The sequence below is a fragment of the Grus americana genome, chromosome 1 (assembly GCF_028858705.1).
Source record: "Grus americana isolate bGruAme1 chromosome 1, bGruAme1.mat, whole genome shotgun sequence".
NCBI lineage: Eukaryota > Metazoa > Chordata > Aves > Gruiformes > Gruidae > Grus > Grus americana.
In genome coordinates, this window is record NC_072852.1 from 1,698,020 (window position 1) to 1,716,861 (window position 18,842).

General features: G+C 44.5%; 1 protein-coding gene across 1 annotated transcript in view; it reads right to left on the reverse strand.

The window, feature by feature from the left end:
- The window catches only part of UBE2H (ubiquitin conjugating enzyme E2 H), a 53,577-nt gene that overhangs the window by 25,006 nt on the left and 9,729 nt on the right, over window positions 1-18,842 (reverse strand). Inside the window, exon 2 of the mRNA XM_054848409.1 lies at window positions 184-260. Within this exon, the coding sequence (XP_054704384.1) occupies window positions 184-260 (77 nt within the window). The remainder of the gene's footprint in view (window positions 1-183; window positions 261-18,842) is intronic.

Below are 18,842 nucleotides of genomic sequence, written 5' to 3' on the forward strand. Positions count from 1 at the left end.
TTCATCTGCATTAACACTCACAGTTGTATTTCTCCCTGCCCTCAAACACTGCTACCCTTTGATTTCTCCACCCAACTTAGATTTGCTCATCTCTTCTTCCACTCCAGAAGAATGTATCATGTCACTGTTCTCCACCATGAACCATTAGTTTATTTCTACAGAAGGGCTGGGTCATATACTTACTTCCTTGTGGTCCATAAAACTTCACAACAAATTCATTGAGTCCTCCTAAGATTGTGACTTCATGTTTGCTCTCAATACTGATACATCAAGTAAAGGAAAACATTTAGTCCAAAACCCATTTACTCAGTAACTTGCTAGAAGCCAGTCAAACCAAATAGTTTAAACCCAAATATTCAAAATATCCTACAACATGTAATTTAAGTGTCTTGACACATCTAAGTGACCACACCACCACAATGACGTTAGTAAAAGCCAGTTCTACACACTGATGAATCCCTCCCCTTGCATTGAGCAATCTTGAGATGATACCTCCCTCTCAGAGCTGCTTAGCGTTCTCCATCTACTTCTGCAGAGCGTAAGCTCTGATTTCAGACAGTGTTGAGTCCCTATCAGCAATGTATTTGGAAACATATTCAGACTGTGGAGGGGAGCTAAAATCCAGGAACATTAACAGCTGCGATGCCTCACCGCACACAGATACGAACTGCAGGGGCAAGGCTTGGAGGTGAGGCCAGGACTTGGAGAGATCTCTCTCCTTTCCAGCACTCGGGGGACGAGTTACGAAGCAGAAAGTTACCCTTGCCAACCGCTCACATTAAATGTTTACTCTCCTGCCCAGATTAGAGGAGCGGAACTCGCCCCAGTCAGTCCCTGCTCTGACAAATGTGAGTGCTGATGAATTCAATTCTCCTTGGCTGCCTTCGGTGCTGTCAGATGGCCTCCCACAGCTACAATGCAAATTACGGCAATCTCATGTTAATTTGACTTGCAAGACCAAAAAACTCTGCGTCTTTGGAGAAATGGCAGAAGGGTGAGATTATGAGGCACTGTTACAGTGCGAAAAGAACAACCATATTTTCCAACATTTAAAGGAAAGAATCAAAGTGCCGGCGCTTTGGGAAGAAGGTAATACAAACGGAAAGGCAAGAAATCTTAATTTCAAGTAAGGCTCAGTTAAGACAATTAACAGCGATGTTTCAGCACCCAAGCTTGATGAAGAATTCTGTGATAAATCCGGGTTAATGGATTGTGAATAATATCCTACAGCAATTACCTTTAATCAATAATCTTAATATGAATTACGAGGGAAACATCAGAAAAAAAAAACAGAGCAGGAGAAAAATCAAAGGTTTATTCCCACCTGAGCTTCAGACTGCTTCAGCTCTGCACCACAGAGGCTGCCCCCCGTGAGCGAAGGGAGCAACAGTGCAGAATATCTAATAAAAGATCCTTAACATCACAGCAGCAAGCTTGGCAGAAACGCTCAGGCTAAGAGGAACTGAAGCCAGGTCCTCTTTTACAACCAAGATGCTTCACTTGGATGCAAAAGGTTTTCTGTTTTCAAGACACAAAATTTGCCCAGGAAGCTCTCCGCTTTGCAGCAGTTATGCTGAACCCCTTGCACCGCCACGGCACTGAGCAAACAGGCACCACGTTTGCCTTGGCACACACAGACACACTCACTGAAACACTCCTGACCCACCAGAAACATAACTGGCTGGGACCTACAATGAGGAACAAATAATTCTCAGCTTGGGTCAAATCCCCAATTGCACATTATAATCCATGAAGTCTGCTTAAGGCCAGTCAAACTGCTTTAAGAGAAGAGGCTCCTGTATCCAGAAGCGCCAATTCAATCCCAGCAGTCTGCGTGCGTACTCATATGCAGGAGATCCAAGTCCCATCTGCAGGGTCCGTCAGGATTTATTACAGTTCCTCAAGTACAATGACTCCCAGATTGGACAGTTTTCCCACAGTGCCAGCTCCAAAAGAGTTTGGATGCAATAATTCTCTTCCCCTCATTCTCAGGGGGAGGGAGAAAAGTTTATGGCAGTTTGTTTTGGCTCAGGAGTTTTCCTGGTTCAGCATAAGCTGCTTTGCCCTACAGTTGAATGGCAAGTAGCTCGCCGCACCTGGCAGTCACCCAAGAGCAGCTCACGAAGGGCAGATCGATGCCTTAACTGCCCCAAGCGCAAGTGATTTCTCTGCTAAAAGCCAAGGGGCATCTCTGGGAAAAGCTTCATCCCTACAGGTTTGTGGAGAGCAGCTTAGCACTGAGGTATTGCAGCTTGCTTCAGACCTGGCGTTAAGGGACACTCGTCACCAGATCTTTTCATGTCACCCAGTATTACGACAGTAAGTTTTAAATATAGGCTCAACTGAGTTTAGGTTCCTTTGAAAATGCACATTTAATGGATAACTATTCCACATTCAGAAACGGGCTCTTACACAAACCTGCCATGTATGATGATGCCCCAGAGTGAAACGTTTAATACTGAAGTATGTTAACACTTACAGCAGCTTCGCGGATCAGGTTAAATACAAATGGTTTTACTTAGGACTAAATCAAGTACCACATAATAAAACCCAGCTCTCCCAGCCTGATCTTCAGAGCGAGCTCCTGAGCAGCTGCAGCTTGTATGCTCTTCGGCTCCGCAAGTTAATACCGACCATAAATTAAAGCTGAGCTTTCTGCACTCAGACTCAGTCCTGGAGTTCCCAAGTTCAAAAAACTATTAGCAAGCAATGCAGTGCCGTATTTGATTATGCTCCCTGTTGTGGCAAGGACCTAAAACTCCTACAAAAAACAACCCCCAAACAGCAAGGGAGTTAGGTTCACGAAAGGGATACATATTGGGATGCAGATGCTAGGTTTGGGAACAACTGTGTTGTTTATTAACATGATACAAGAGCTTGAGGACACACTGAAAACAAAGTGAATTTCAGCAATAAAGCTCTTGGATCAACACAGGGGAAATCTCTGGAAATGCATTAGCAGAACTGAGGAAGCTGGGGAAGCCCTCTTTCCAGGGGATGAGGTGAATTCCATGTGAGCCTCCACCTTCTAACACCACTGGGGTGAATCATCTTCCCTTTCCCCTCTCCACCAAGTTTTGTGTAAAGGTAGAGATGCCCAGGAATTTGAAATCTCAAAACACCACTAACAAAATGATGGAGAGCATTAGCAGGAGAAGTGCACAGAGCAATTACAGAAAGAACAACTTTTACACCCTACAAGCTCCTTCTATCTCCAGGAAGTCTTCCGAAAAGGAAACGTTTATTGCACAAGCTGGGACTCCTGGAAGACCAGGAACCCCAGGCAGACCTCAAGGCTTCTCCAGCCCACAAAGCTGTACCCGGGAATCCTCTAGCAGCACAAGGCAAAAGCACGGGGGAACAGCAGGAGGGACTTGACATGTTCGGAGGACTGTCCGGACCATGTTCCCAGAGAAAGCTCCACCACAGCTTATGGCAACATATCTCAGAATAAAGAGCGCAGGCTCCAACCCAACTATTTTCTCAGCTCAGACAAATTTTTTCCATAAGGCAAAAGTCTTACAAATCCCAAACAAATCCCATTCCAAACACGCCAGCAATTAATCAGCTCAGATCCAAAAAAAAAAAAAAAAAAAAAAAAGAGTTGCCAGTTTGAAGACTCACAAGACTTAAGGAACCCAGTTGTGCCTAGGGCACCACAAACCTCCCCTCCTGCATTCCGAGCTAGACAGGGCCTGGTGCCGGATCCTGCAGCAAGCCAAAGTGGCTCCAAGGAAGGAAAAATGCTCCTGGTCTTCAGCAAACCAAGTACAGCTTCAGGAAGCCCCAGGAAAAGAGCATCAAGAATTTGGAGCAAGATTTCCACAATTAAGGTGACTGGACTGTTCACAGCAGCCCCTGTGCACTTCTCCCAGGACATCTGCGTTCATGTCCAGGATTTCCATCCACACCTTTCATCAGCTAGTGATGTAAATCTGTGCAGAAAGCATTCCTGTGAGTGCTCGGGACTTCAAACACGCAACCAGCATTTACGGGGAAGACCGCAAACCCCTCACCTTGTTTAAGTCTACTCTGTCCAGGTGAATTCCTCTATCCACTGTCTGTCACTGCACTCTTCATTATTCAGATTTGCAAGAAGAGAATGAGCAGGTAATGGATAAAGACTTCAATGTTTTCAATTCTAGTGGCAATCCAGTGGTTCATACTGGTACGAGCAGCCTGCCTTGTTTCCACAGCAGGGCACACAGCTACACCATGTGTATACGGGGTCAGGAGTAGAGAGCTACAAACCCAGTTTGTAACACATCACACGTGCTAAAATGTTTAACAGAAATACAACCAAATCCCTTTCAAGACTCTCAGCTTGCTCCTACTAGTCTAGGTGACTTATGGCCCCGCTGCTTTTATCTCTTTATCAGCTCAGTATACTAATTTGACTTTGTGTCAAATATAGCCAGTGTAAAAGTCAAGAGAAAAGAGCAAAATCTGGCTGCGAGTCAGGTTTCTAACCAGTGAGAAGTTCAAAAGCTTTACCTTAAATCCATAGAAACTAGAAGGGAGTCCTGAGGACCTGAAGATAAATTAAATTATCTTAGTCCCAAGACTATTAAGAGAATTTTAATGACAGTAAGTGTCGAAAATATTTAGATGATGATATGGAACGCAAGCTTATTTTCAAATATCAGTTCAGAAGGGGTTGCTAGGAGAGAGACAGAAGGGAATTTTTCTGCAGCTGATTATAGACTCCCTATATAGTGCCTGAAATGTGCCAGAAGCGCAAAGGCCAACCGCGCCACGTATTAGCATTACAGTAACATCCACAGCCCCCTATCAAGATCAAGGCTCTATTGTTCAGGGTTGAGCTCGTAGGAAATTGTTTCTTTGGTCAGAATGAAAAGTGATTTAAAGCATTTTGTCCATTCTGCATTGGGACAAAAAAACCACACAAAACCTTTCAAAGCTGGAGAGTGAGAAACTGCCCAACCATCAGTCAGAAATAGACTGGCCACTGCGGATGTGCCTGTTCCAGGGTCAAGTTCCCATTCCCTCATCCTCGTGCGGGGCCACCCAGCACCGTAGGGCTGGATCTCCCCCACAGTAATTAAAAAAAAAAAAAAAATTGTTAGGATTCAACTTCACACCCAGATCTCCCAAAATCCCAGATGAACATCACGGCCAACAGATGGTTAGTCTGTTTGCAGGGTTGAGTGGTTTTTTTTCCTGGCAAACATTTAGCCTTTAAAAAAAGGCCCTTCATTAAGTTTCTTTAAAATTAACGTAAGTTATAAGCTTGGGCAAATCAGTTTTCCAGCTAAAAATATTTCACTGAAAAATATTTTTACAAGTCTAGTGGCCGTGAGCACCCTGCCCCAAAGCAGCAGACAAAGCAGAAAGCTGAAATACCCCAGGGGAAAATAAAGTTGTATATTTATCTACATGCATCCCAATACGAGTTGCAGATAGGTCAATGGTTACCACCAGAAAGCAAGTTTCTGCCTTCTAAGGATCTCTGCCACGTCTTCTCTTACTGACGGAGACTTGTTTACAGCTATCCTTCCAGGGAAAGGACCTCACCAGAGAACACAGTCTGAATTTGAGAGAAAATGGTAAGACTACACCTTTGTGTGTTTAAAAAAAAAAAAATCATCCAGCTCTGCTACCTAAGCAGCTGAGAACCCATCTTTGAGGAAATAACTCACCCTCTGCATATTTTGTGACAAATCTTATTTAAAAATTTAAAAAATAAGATTTGTATTAATCTTGACTTTCTTCCTTCACGAAGAGCTTTGCAGGCAGTGAATGAAGCCACTCCAGCTGCTTGCGGTACAGAAAGCACCACTCTGCTTGTTTGAGGTGTAAATTCTTCCGAAGTATTTGCAAGCAGAATTTTGCAACATAAATAGCCTCTAATATTGGGACTGGTGGTTATGCATGTTTATTTTCTTACAAAGGTGAACAAGTTCCACTCTAAGAAGCACTCACACAACCTGCAGTTATCTGTAAGGAGCCCTATGATTTAGCAGCATTACCGGCTACACTGACACACGGGCAGCAAAATGGCAAGTTCAGCTCAGTCGCATCCTTGCCTCCAAGCCTTCGCAGGCTGCCTCGCCTCCTCCAAACTCCCTGTCTTTATCTGATACAAGTTACCCGAGGTGCCAGTCGCACACGTGAAACCACAGCCGGCACCAGGACTTTGGCGCTTTAAGCAACAGGAATATTTATTCTTATTTTCTCCAAGTAAAAGTTCCTGCCCTTTACTCACACTTGACTTTGTCTTTCCCTGCAGCACACCAGAAGAAAGGACACTTAGAAGCAAAAAAGGTTATAAAGAAGAAAATAAAAAGCTCTTGTGATTTCTTTGAGCAGCAAGAGGCAGCACTTTCTAGTCACCCTGTTTGTTGCAAACTTCGAGAACTCCAGGCTAAACCCATTCAGATTATTAAAATCCATTGGTTTTTCCCCCAAGCTAGTTATTCTCATTGCCACAGGGTACCACTCACAGTTTCCAGCTTCAAGCAAAGGGGTTTTCTAGCACCACAAATGTGTTCGCTATTTGCCAAGGACATTGTGTTGCACGATTTCTGGCATCGGGATCCACAGCCCCATGGTCTGCACGAACCCCAAGAAGGGAAGACACCACTGGGGCAATCTGCAGTTTATCTTCACGTACCTGGGGCAAACCTTTGTCTGAATTGGGATTGCCCAGGAACGCTACAGCTTCGCAAGACGCAAAACTCACTTAAATCCTACAGTGTAAAGGAGGAGGACAGCAAGTCAGTTGCAGGCAGCTGTGGAAAGCTCTGAAGACAACCAGCTTTCCCAGGCCTCCCACCCTCCTTACGGCTGGGACAAGTAAACCAGGGACAGCGTTACACAGAGATGGTTTCACTCATTGCAAGATGATGGCCGGTTATGATTGCAGCCAAAATACTCTGGTAGCAAGGGAATAGCAAATGAATAACTGAACAGCAACCTGTACTTGGTTGCCGAGTTTTTATTTTATTGCACACAAGCGTTTTCTCATTAAAAATGCAATTTTGCTTAAAAAACCCAAACGAATCCTTACTCACCACTTCTCTACCGGATTTTAACCGACAGAGATGAGAAATCACACAAGAAAGAGCAGTCTTAAGTTATTCTGCACACACCCTTCACAATTTCACATCAAGGATGGCAAATTTCCCCAAGACAAACACCCTCGTCACCAGCAATCCCATCAAAATGCACTTTCCAAGCTCAGCCACGTCAACTGGAAGAGACCTTGCAAGTGTGATCGGGGTTTTGGGGAGAAGGAACTGCTGCTCCAGTGACCCCTCCAGTCTGGCTTGCTTACTTTGGAGCTCTTGAGGATTTACAACTGTCCACTGTCCACTAAACTTTGTGCCAAGAAACTGGAATAATAAGGAAAAGGTAGAAGGAAAAGCAGCGTTCCCCAGAAGACACTTCGCCTACTAATTGCAAGCTATGAACCAACTAGAAATTGTCAGCATTTTTCCTACAGAGAGGACACTCCAGGCTTCAAACCTGGTCTTTCCTCACCAAAAGCGAAGGGAACCACCATAAGGAGGCAACAAGGTACATGTCATACGACTCTGGATTGAATAATACTACCCTTTTCCTTCAGAAAACAAATTACTTCATTGCCCTCCCCAACTCCGTGCTGTTCCCTTGAAAAGTTTCAACTTGTTTAGAAAGAGATAGCAGACATTTTTTTTTTTTTTTCCGTAGAGAAAACAGATTAGAATAAACTTGTTTAAAACTGTGTTCTTAAGCTTCCACTGCATGGGTCAACATTTAATTGCAGTGGTGGCACCAAGAGCTCCTTCACAATCAGATTAGACGGGAACACAATCAGTGTCATTTTGACAGTAGATAATGAGCGCTGTAGTCAAACTCCAGTTTTGTGGTGCTGATTACTGTGCAATTCGTTTGCATTTACAGACAAGGAAGAATACAACACGTACAAGCATCAGGCCCTCATTTTACCAGGCATTGTTAGCCAAGCGCAATTCAGGATGAGAATATAGGCCCAGGGTGACACCTTCGGATTTGCATCGCAGCGGAGCTTTGCTTGCGAGATGACTGTGTTTCGGTGCTACGCGTGGCACTGGTCAGTCCCAGGAGCAACATGTTGGACAGAAATAGCTTGAAACCACTTAAAACTGCGACCTATGCAAGGGCTGCTCAAGAAAGGCAGGGAGATGGGTTAGTCAAGGTGAGAAGAAGCTGGAACACAAGATTTTTAAATGTGAAAGGAAGGGACTGGACTTCATGAAAGGTAGTTGGAATGAAGTTGTGATCAATACAGCTTAACTGCTGTTCCCGTGCATGACCATAACGCAACAGCATTCACAGGCACGAGATTTCTTGAACCTCAGTAAAACAGGACAAACTAGAAACCAAGAGAATTTAAGTGTAATTAGTCTGTAATGATAAGCAACTGTCAATCAGCAAACTCCTTAAATGGATCCTAGTTGGAAATGACTGCGTAGTTTGAGGAAGGCATCCTACCTGAAAGGACTCACATGTAAAACAACAGGCAGAGCCATGATGCAGGAGCGTAAAGCCCTGGGCTTCTCTGGGCAAAAAAGTCCGATACGATACGATTGCACTGGTCTCCTCTGACCTGATGCTCAAGCCTCCCAGAAGAATTCAAGCTGTTCACCTGGCATGAACAAGGTGGAAATAATCGGGGAACCTTGCGCTCACAGCCAGACATTGAGCCAGAAGCCACAGAATTCGTGACGCTGACGTTCAACGTCAGTCACGGGGGAAACCAAAGTCAGATCCAGAAGCAGAAGAGGACAGCAGTAGTAATTTACACAGCCACATATCCGTCTCTAAGCTAAACCACTAGCTGTAATATTTGCATTGCTACAGCCTCCATCAAGAGAAGTTTGTTACCATGGTGATTGTACATACTGGTGGGAACGGAATATTAAATGTACGAATAATAAACTTCTCAAACAAGCAAGAAATTTCAAGTGCCTTTTAAGTGAAATATCAGAAGGAGAAAATACAATAATTTCTTTTTCCAGTTGCATTGGGTACAGTTGATTTCTTTGTGAGGATTCAAGAAGTGCCAAAACGCTTCTGAAAGAGAACCTGTGGTTGTAAAACCACAGAATTGAGAGCGTCACCCCAAACCTGTGCTAGACCTGACACCAAGCCTAAGATTTAACTGTGTTGCAGAGGCTGTGTCCCATCACACGTCTCAAGAACATACCAGATCTGTTAAAAGCAAAATGCTTTTCACGTGTTCGCGTGGTTGGAATACTTCACTAATTCAGAGACACATTTTTATTTTAAGATGTGGCCTCTTCCCTCAAGTGAAATTTGGTTTAGGTTTCCGTAGACTTTACTGAAACACTTTTTCACTCCAAGAAACCTACACAGTCATTTAGAAACTGCAAGCATGTCAAGCCACCTCAGCAACAGCAACATAAAACCCCAAACGTACAAACAACCATCTCCTCAGGCTGTAAAGCCCTCGGGACGTGACATGTTTGTAGTCAAAGCAGACAGATGCAGAGGAGGTCAGCAGCTGAGCTTTGGCAAGAGTTTTTATTTAGGGGAAAAAAAAAAAAAATCTAGAAGTACCTCAAGTTCTTGATTTTAAACAAGATAAAGAGTTTAATGGGGGGAATAAGAAAGTGTCAAAGCAAGTATTTTCATTCTGGTAAACTCAGAGTTATAATCTGTTGAACTTAAGCTTAATTTTAACATGCTTTGGCATGGAGCAGTTACCAGTTCTGGAACCAGAGTCCCCATCCTCTTTGCTCCCCTTTACCAGGATCTTGCGTGCAAGGGATGCTGATTTGGGCCACAGAGACTCACCATGGGGGATGCTGATATGCTGCATCGGCTTGAGCTACATCATAACACTGAATTGAGAAAGTGTTAAATATGGGAATCCTGAGAATTGTTTTAATAAACACTTCACACCGGGATGTCTCTTCAACCAAAATCCTGAAGTCCTCTCTAAAAGAGGCTTCGCAAAAACAAACCCAAGCTTGAACCATTAAAACATCAAGGGGGGAGGAAACACATTTAAATTCCTGTCTAGGATCTCGCTCCCTTGGAATCAGGGTAACGTATCACGACAGCTCTCCATGGCCTGCCAGGAACATAACTCAGCAGGATTTTTCCTTTCTTCTTTTTTTGGGTCCAGGCACAACAGAGGTGAGACTCACCAGGATGTGCTGGTTTAGCCCAAAACCCCTGGCAACACACCAAGAACTGGCCCATGTGATAAGCAGATGTGATGAGAGCAAGACGGTTAGTTGCTCAGGCTGCTGAACAAGTACAAAAGGGTTTGGCAACGTGACTGGAAAGATAGCTGTGGGGCAGCTACTCACATGTATTGCCTCTGCTTGCTTTAAAACCGGATCTATGGAAGAGACTTGCTTTGCTGATCTTTGCTATAAACCTAATGGAGCCAACGCTGGAGCAGAGTATCTGAAACATCACAGCAGAAACAAAAGACTGAGCTGCTCTGTAAGCACATCTTACACTGAGGATACTGAGCTATCTACAGCATAGCGCTGTTTTGCAGAGCTCCTTCCGACTCCCCACCAGCAGATGCGAGAGTACATGGAACTACTCAATGATATATTTCTTGCTCACTGAAATCACACCTGCACTGGGTGGGTTTTTTTTAAACAAAGGATTTTGTAAACCATCATCTTCAGAATTGAGACAGCAACAACTATTTGAAACGCCAGCTAGAGCAAGCTGTGCTTAAACTGTGAGTAAGACTCAGAGCAAGCATTGAACACTGCCAGTGAAAATTAAGCAGCACCGGTCCTCATGAAGCTTCTTCAACTTTTAAACATTCCACAACAATTAATGTCCTGAGCTTAATACCCGAAATCCTAGTTCTGAACTGTCACCCATCTAGGTGTTTTCTGTACCAACCAGAAGTAAGGTCTCTCAAAGACATTTTGGAAATTGTTTCTCCCTCTGAAGAAGAGGGCACAACTTAGATTTGTTTGTTACAGAATACTTTGCAACTTGAGCCAGAAGCTCCAGCATTTCTGAGCCTTTCAGGAGAAGGGTTGTTATCTGCCAGTCCTCAAAGAAACGAGCTTTAAAACAAATCTCAGAAACCACTGGTATTTCTATAGCATGGGTGTAGGAAACAAACGCAAACTGAATTTGGAAATTAAACTAGAGATTAGCACAATTCCCTTGACCTCAAGTAACGCAAGGGAAAAGTCATTGCGTGGCTTCAATCTAGATTTCCCACCGCCTGTAGCAGCCCAAGTTGAAGTAACACACAATGCTCCACCAGATACAGGTGTTCGTTTCAGGGTGGATCATACCCTGAGGCACCTGTGACTTTCTGTTCCTTTCAAACCACTTTATTAGAAAGACTTTTTTTTTTTTTCAAGAACAAGTTAAATTCTGCTCTTCTGCTGATTCTCAGGTTCAGCACACAATGTACAGACTGCCTCGCCAGCGGGTAGAAAAAAGATCAAGATGAACATTGCCCTTGGGACCGTCTACCTCTTACCTATGCAAAGGGGCTCGCGCCAATATGTTCATTAATGAAATGCTGTCATTAATAAGCCTGTTGATACAGCACCCACACCTTGTAAGGGCACATCTGAAACTGTTGATGGGGAATCTGAGGGCAGTACACCTTTTATAGATTGCTTGCAAAACCATGAGGATCAGATTTGTCCTCTTCTCTGGGCTACAGCAAGGCATCCTGACAGAGCCTGCCAGAACTTCTGGAGAGATCAGATTTGCTTCTCCCCTCCTCTGTTTTGTTAAAAGGCATCTCAGGAACGATGTTTTAAAGGAACAGCTCAGACAGGACTTTACACGCAATGTTAGGTTCTGGTGTTGGGTTTTTTTTAAACTCAAACAAATAGCCTGAAGGACAGGGCAAGATTTGACTTTACTCTGTATCTGAATCACAGAACCGGTGAAGTTATGACAACCATGACCAGTTTCCAACACAGACCATACACTGTTTTCTCTCAAACCAAAAGGGGGAGGCGGGGAGGGGAAGTGATTTACGAACAAGCACCTTTCAGACCTTGGTTACACGCAGCAGCTGAAGCTTATAGACACTGTTTTCCTTCTTTCTAGGTCACCTGCAATATAAAGTGAAAACACCAAACAGTCCCATGTACCAGGAAACTGCAGTTCAGTTTTGCTGAAAGAATCACAGACTGGTTTGCGTTGGAAGGGACCTCTCAAGGTCATCTAGTTCCAACCCCCCTGCAGTGAGCAGGGACATCTTCAACTAGATCAGGTTGCTCAGAGCCCCATCCAACCTGACCTTGAGTGTTTCCAGGGATGGGGCATCTACCACCTCTCTGGGCAACCTGTGCCAGGGCCTCACCACCCTCACAGGGAAGAAGTTCTTCCTTATATGTATTCTGAATCTACCTTCTTTTAGTTTAAAACCATTACCCCTTGTCCTGTCACCACAGGCCCTGCTAAAAAGTCTCTCTCCAGCTTTATTAGCCTCCTTTATATATTGAAAGGCCACAATAAGGTCTCCTCGAAGCCTTCTCTTCTCCAGGCTGAACCACCCCAACTCTCTCAGCCTGTCTCCATAGCAGAGGTGCTTCCAGCCCTCGCATCATCTCCGTGGCCTCCTCTGGACTCACTCCAACAGCTCCATGTCCTTCTTGTCCTGGGGACCCCCGAGCTGGACACAGCACTGCAGGGGGGTCTCAGCAGAGGGGAGCAGAGGGGCAGAATCCCCTCCCTCGACCTGCTGGTGATGCAGCCCAGGACACAGTTGGCTTCCTGGGCTGTGACCACACATTGCCAACTCATGTTGATCTTCTCATCCACCAACACCCCCAAGCCCTTCTCCTCAGGGCTGCTCTCAATCCTTCATCCCCCAGCCTCAATTAATACCAGGGGTTGCTCCAACCAAGGTGCGGGACCTCGCGCTTGGCTTTGTTGAACCTCATGAGGTTCACATGAAAAGAAAAGGTGTAGGAGCATCCTGTGTGCCACAGCTTTGTACACAAATGCCTACAACAATCCATCATGCCATTGTCATCACTATTAAATCAATTATCCCCTTTATTCTTACTCTGTAATGAGAGCCATGGGGCACTGTAGCCTATTCAGTGCTTCCTCAGTAGATCCCATAAAGAGATCCAACATCCCAGTGCTGGCTGTAAACAGACAAGACGCACAAGGCAAGCGGTTTTGCCTCAGCTTTATTTAGTTCAATCCATTTGGCCATCTGTATTTAAAGGTTTAGTTTATAAAGATGGGTCTATCACTCAGCTTTCTACCTACTCCAAGTCAGGTCAGCTTCTGCTGTACCTATCAGTCTCAAGAAAATACCGACAGACACACATTTCCACGGTTAGGTAGAGGGTCGATAAATGCCGTTTCCCATCCGTCAAGCCACTAACTCTAACTGCAGACATGGCACGGCTTTGTCAGCTAATCACCAAATCATCTGTAAAAAGTTCACTTCTTTATCAGCCCTGGAAATTTAAGAAATCAGGCTGGTGCTTCTGTCAGTCTCAGCGATTCCTCTTGCATCCAGTTTCTACCATTGGCTTTTGCACCAAGAAGTTAAATACTCGCCTGCTAACGAGTATTTTTAAAAGTCTCGAGCGCTTCCGAGGGGGTTTTGGCCTTTCCCAAAGGATTAACTGTACAGGATTTTCCTGAAGTTTAAGGTATAAAGATACATTGTGTTCGAGAGGAAGACATGAAAGAGCCATACTTGGAGACTAACACTGATCCCCACACGAGCTTCCTCGTGCAACAGAAAGGCAAGCTTTAGGGACGCAGCAGAAAGGTTGCCAAGGAAGGAGCCTAACAAAGCGTTTGGGGCTTTGTTTGTAGATGTGAATGCACCAGCAGGCCTGAGCTCGCCAGCCATCAACAAAACCGCGGCAAAGCAGAGCCGGGGTGGCACCGGTGCCCAGAACGGAGGGTGCCCTCACCCTGGGACACCCGCCACGCTGCATTCAGCCATGCCAAATACTTTTTTTTTTTTTAATGGTTCCCAGGTTTTGAAGACCAGGCCTTTGCTCAGCAGCTGCACCAGAAGCAAAAGCAAGTCGCCCAGGCTATTTCTCAAGCGCCGCGGCTTTCTCTAGCTATGCGAATAAGCCTGCCATCTCGGCATCTCGCAGGAAGGCAGGGGTTCGTTAAAGCTGCTCTGGCACAAGCAACACCACCACAATCGGAGGAAGGCAATAAAAGTAGGGTTTTTTTATAACATGACCAGCAGAAGGTGTTGCTAAAACACAGGAACACATAGCCCTGGTTGCTGTGGCCAGTTTCCTCTGAAACAATCTCGGAACCATACAGATGGAAGGGCTGGGGAGAGACTGGGAAGTTCCCCTGAAAGGGTTTTGGAAGGTGCTCTCAGAACTGGCCATTTTAAAACTCTCTGAAGCTTCCTACCCTGCAGGAGCACCAAATCCACTTTGAGAAGGGAACCAGGACAGAGGAGCAAGTTTGCACCTGCCAGAGTCAGGAGCTCCTCATCACCCAGCCCTTTTGCTTCTGATCCAAAGAGCTTGTTCTAGCACATCTGCTCAGGCTTAATTATCCCCCTTCCCTCTCAGCTCCCTAACGAGAGGCACATCATTTATCTGATGACAGAGCCCAGGGGAGTTTTACAAATTAGCCATCCCAATTTATGTCCACCTATTTCTGATAGCTGCAGGAAGAACGCTTGCCTCAAGGTTTCCTGCAGGAATAACAATACCTGAAATTTGTTACGGGGATCAAAAAAAAAAAAAGCAGTCAATCTAAAACTGAGCTTTGTAATTCAGTTTTGCGTACATCACCATAATACAAGGCACACTATCAATATAAATGCTATTGTTAGGCCACTGCTATTCCCAGCTTTTAGACTTTGTTATTGAGCTTTGGAAAGTGAAGGCAGTGCTTTCTTATAATTAGTTAAATTCAGCTGAAACGGAAGATTCCTTGACATCATCTGTTTGGATCACCACTATAGAAGGGACAAAGGAACACTACTGCAACTGCACTAAAAACTAATTAACACAGTTTAGTCGTTAGCGGGTGCAGCTGCCTGAAAAGTGGGATTTTTGTCACAGAGTTTGAAGTATCTCCTCCTTCAGAGATGAGCTGAAAAAAAACCCCCAAAGCTTACACCACTACAGAACAAAAAGCCTAGTGCTGACCTCCGCCAGATGCTCTGAATTACAGGTGACCTCCGGCAGACCCAGCAAGAGTTTCAAAGACACACATTTATCACAGCCTTCTTTAATAAATCAGAATTAAGCCAACTTGACACACTTTAAGCCATTTTGGATGACAATACTACTAATCCACAGAAACCCCCCCAATTAACCAGTGTCCTACTGCAAATAAATAGAATCCCAAAACAAGAGAGGAAGTTAAAACAAAGGGCATCTTGGAACTGCAGAACCAGCACATTGCTCCCAGCAGCCTTGAAATTTTCTCTTGTACTGTCAGAGTGACTTATTTCCCCCCCCCCCTTTACTCATCTCTGCCATCTTGATAATTTTAGCAGAGGTGCTGGGCTCGAAAGAAAGGAGGTGGGAACATTCTCTACTTGAGACGTATTTTAAGATTAATGAGAAAAGCGCTTCCCCCTTTGCTCCGAGTGTGAGCTGTTCCCATCCCCAAACCAGTGCAGTTCTCCAACAGCAACTAAGAGTTCAGCAATCCACAGTTTTTGGGCTGCAGAGGCAGCCAACCGATACACAGGCAACCAAAAAAACTAGCCAAGCTTCTCCTCTGGGCCACCTGGAACCACTGTCAACCCAGACAGGATTGGTGTTACTCAGGAACTTTGCAAACAAACCTCAGCAGCGTACCTACTCCATGTGATTAAAAGGCAGCCAGGGAATTCACTCCTTGTCTTGAGCAGATGTATAACTGGTTGTAGGGCACAGCCCAAGCAGACAGCCCAGAAACAGGGACCGGGCAGGAGGCTGGATACAAAGCCTCACACTTCTGGCTCATATGCTAAATTTAGTCCAGCCTGGTAATGACCTAAAAACAGTTGATGTGGGTTTCTGTGACGCATGTGGCAGCCCAGTCAGCTCCATTCAGTTCTTAAGAGAAGAATGTGCACGCTGCAAAGTTCTGATGCCTTTTGGGTGACTTCAGGAGAACCAATTGGTGAAAAGTAGTTACCGATTCACACCTATATACAACAGCTTTGAATGAGCCAAGCGATTTCAGCTTCTGATCCAGGATACATCTTGCTGAGGAATTAGGGGAATACTGTCCCCCCCACACACCCCCACACCCCCCCGGTGTTTTACACGCTCTTGACCGCAATTTTTGTGTATTAAGGAAAACAAGCAAGAGAAAATCAACACCACTGACGAGGCACACTTAGCAGCAGAAGCATATAACCTGCCAGCTCAGGACACTCTTTCCTTTAAGGGGCTTTTCTGCTGTTTGAAGTGCCTTGTAAGGGAGAGTAAAAGCCTGCAGCATCATAGTGCCATACACCTGAACGTGCAGCCTTTCCCTGGGTGCTCAGCAACAGATCCTCAGCTGCTATTTGAAATAAAACAAGACCTACAGAGGATTATGAAGTTTACCTATCTTAAGATTCGCTTCTTGTGCCTTCCAAGCCTGCAGAAAAATGTCGAGAGCGAGCTGCACGCGGAATATCCTGAAGTGCCCTAATTACACTGAACTTCAGGTAGCAACGAAGAAACCTGCGACTTTGGAAGCCACCAAGAGGCACAGAGGACAATTTAAGGACCCTTTTAAAAAAAGCCAACACGATAATGCAACTCCTGACCCTGATGAATCCCACTGCACCCCAGCCACACCGAGCAGGAAGCCCTTGCAAACAGATAATCTGAAGTCTAAGAAAAAAAAAAAAAAAGGAAACTACATCAAATGCAATATTCATCATCAGAGGACTAAAACTTTTGGCTCTAACAGGACAGAGATGCTGGTTCAGACTCAAACCAGCCAGTTACAACGTAAGCTACGATCTCTACTTACACAACCAACACACAACTGCACGACAGCCTCAAATTGCCTTCCCTAGAATCCCCACGCGGACAATAACCCCACAAAACACATTTCTTGCTATGACTAAACAGGCACAACAGGCAAATCATCTTTGCTTAACCCTGAATCTTTTTTTCAATGCATCATGCTGAAGTGATGAAAGATTTTTTTTTATTTTTCCAGAGAACTGACATTTAAAAAGCTACAGCAGGTCAGTGCAAAGGGACAACTTTTGAGCAAGTAGAAGTCACTGTAAAGATGAGTCAAGGGACTGTACCTGAGGATCTGCACAAACCGTGTGCTTGCAGGAACCAATGCAAAACATCACTATGAATCCTAACGCAAGAATCTAATCCTCTAGCTTCAATATATGCTGATAGTCAAACACACCCCTCTCCTAAACAATCTATATTCTAAATCTGCAAAATTGAGTTGAGCAACACAGGATGGGCAGATGGTTTAATTGTCCAGTGGTCAATAAGCTTTGCAGGACTGAACATCAAGTTTATTTCAGTGGGTCAGCAAATTTTCTTATTTCAGAGCAGATGCACATTTGTGGCATGCTTTTAAATGCAAAACAGTGCCTTCTCATGGACGCAAGGGGTTAACATTATGAGTACATTATTGCTAATCATTTCAATTTTACAATATTTTTTGTTTCATTTGGTACGATGCAAGTTTCAATATTATGCTGGGGAAATTCAAGCAGTGACCAATTATTAAAGTGGGGTTCACAGTTTAAATGACTTACTGAAGCCACAGGAGTATTTTTTCGGTCTTGCACTTACTTAAACATAACTAGTGTTTTCAGATTCCCCTCCCACCCCAGTTGCTAGTGCTGTGGCTCTTCCCACGTGTAAAATGCACTGCTTTTGCCTTCTGCAAAGTTAGCAGAGCATGGCTATTTACTGGCGAAATCTCCTTCTCCTTAATCCAAACAAGGCAAGTATTTAAACTTACCTTTTCAGGGCAACCTTCTGGTCACACTGCCAACATCAAACAAAAGAAAACATGGCAGAAACCATGAAGTAATAAAAAAAACTGGATTATGACCAACTTATAACTTTCTCAGCACTTGCAAACACACCAGAATCTGTTTAAATCCAAGACCTTGGAGCTTTACACAAAACACTGGAGTCATTATGGTGTCCATAATTTTTAAGAACGCTTACCAGCCGTAAACTCACTTGCAGGGTGCAGTCACTCCTATCAGCCACGAGAAGGGTGAGTTAACACCTCCTCACATACCTTCCCTTTCAAGGAATGCAGACTCTGGTATGAGTTACAAGGATCTGATTTCTGACATCTCAACTTCTCAACTGAGTATCATTCCCCCCCCTCCCTCCCAGTCTCTCAAAGCCACATTCTCCTCTTAGGATCTAAGCTTAGCCCAGTAACTGTGCACGGATTCATCCCTAGGACAGGAGTATTAAGTTACCTATGATGCCAGCCCCATTAAACAAAACGCTGATCATTTAGCTTCCTTATTTTCACTGCCTCCCTCACTTCACAACTGACACTGTGGCAGGTTGAAAGCCTTAAAAGCAGGAGGTGGCTTTGGTAGCACCGAGGAGTAAGTCGGTATAACCATGCTGAGTCACGTCGCAGTTAGATTTGACATTTCCAGTGTAAGTGCTTCACTCCTAGAAGGGCTGTTTCTTTATTTCAGCCTTGTTTACTTTACAATCCTGTCATACAAATTAGAGGATTACAAAGCAAGGCCATCACCAAAACTTTTGCGGAAATCAGTCCACGACATGTCGCTCTGGTCCAAGCAAACTACAACCGCCAAGCATGAAGTAGATGCCTTCAAGAAGTATTACAACGCACTGCTACGGCAGACTGCTCCCAAGTCCCATCGACACAGACACATTTCTCACGTAGAACATGAGCTCAGCATGAAA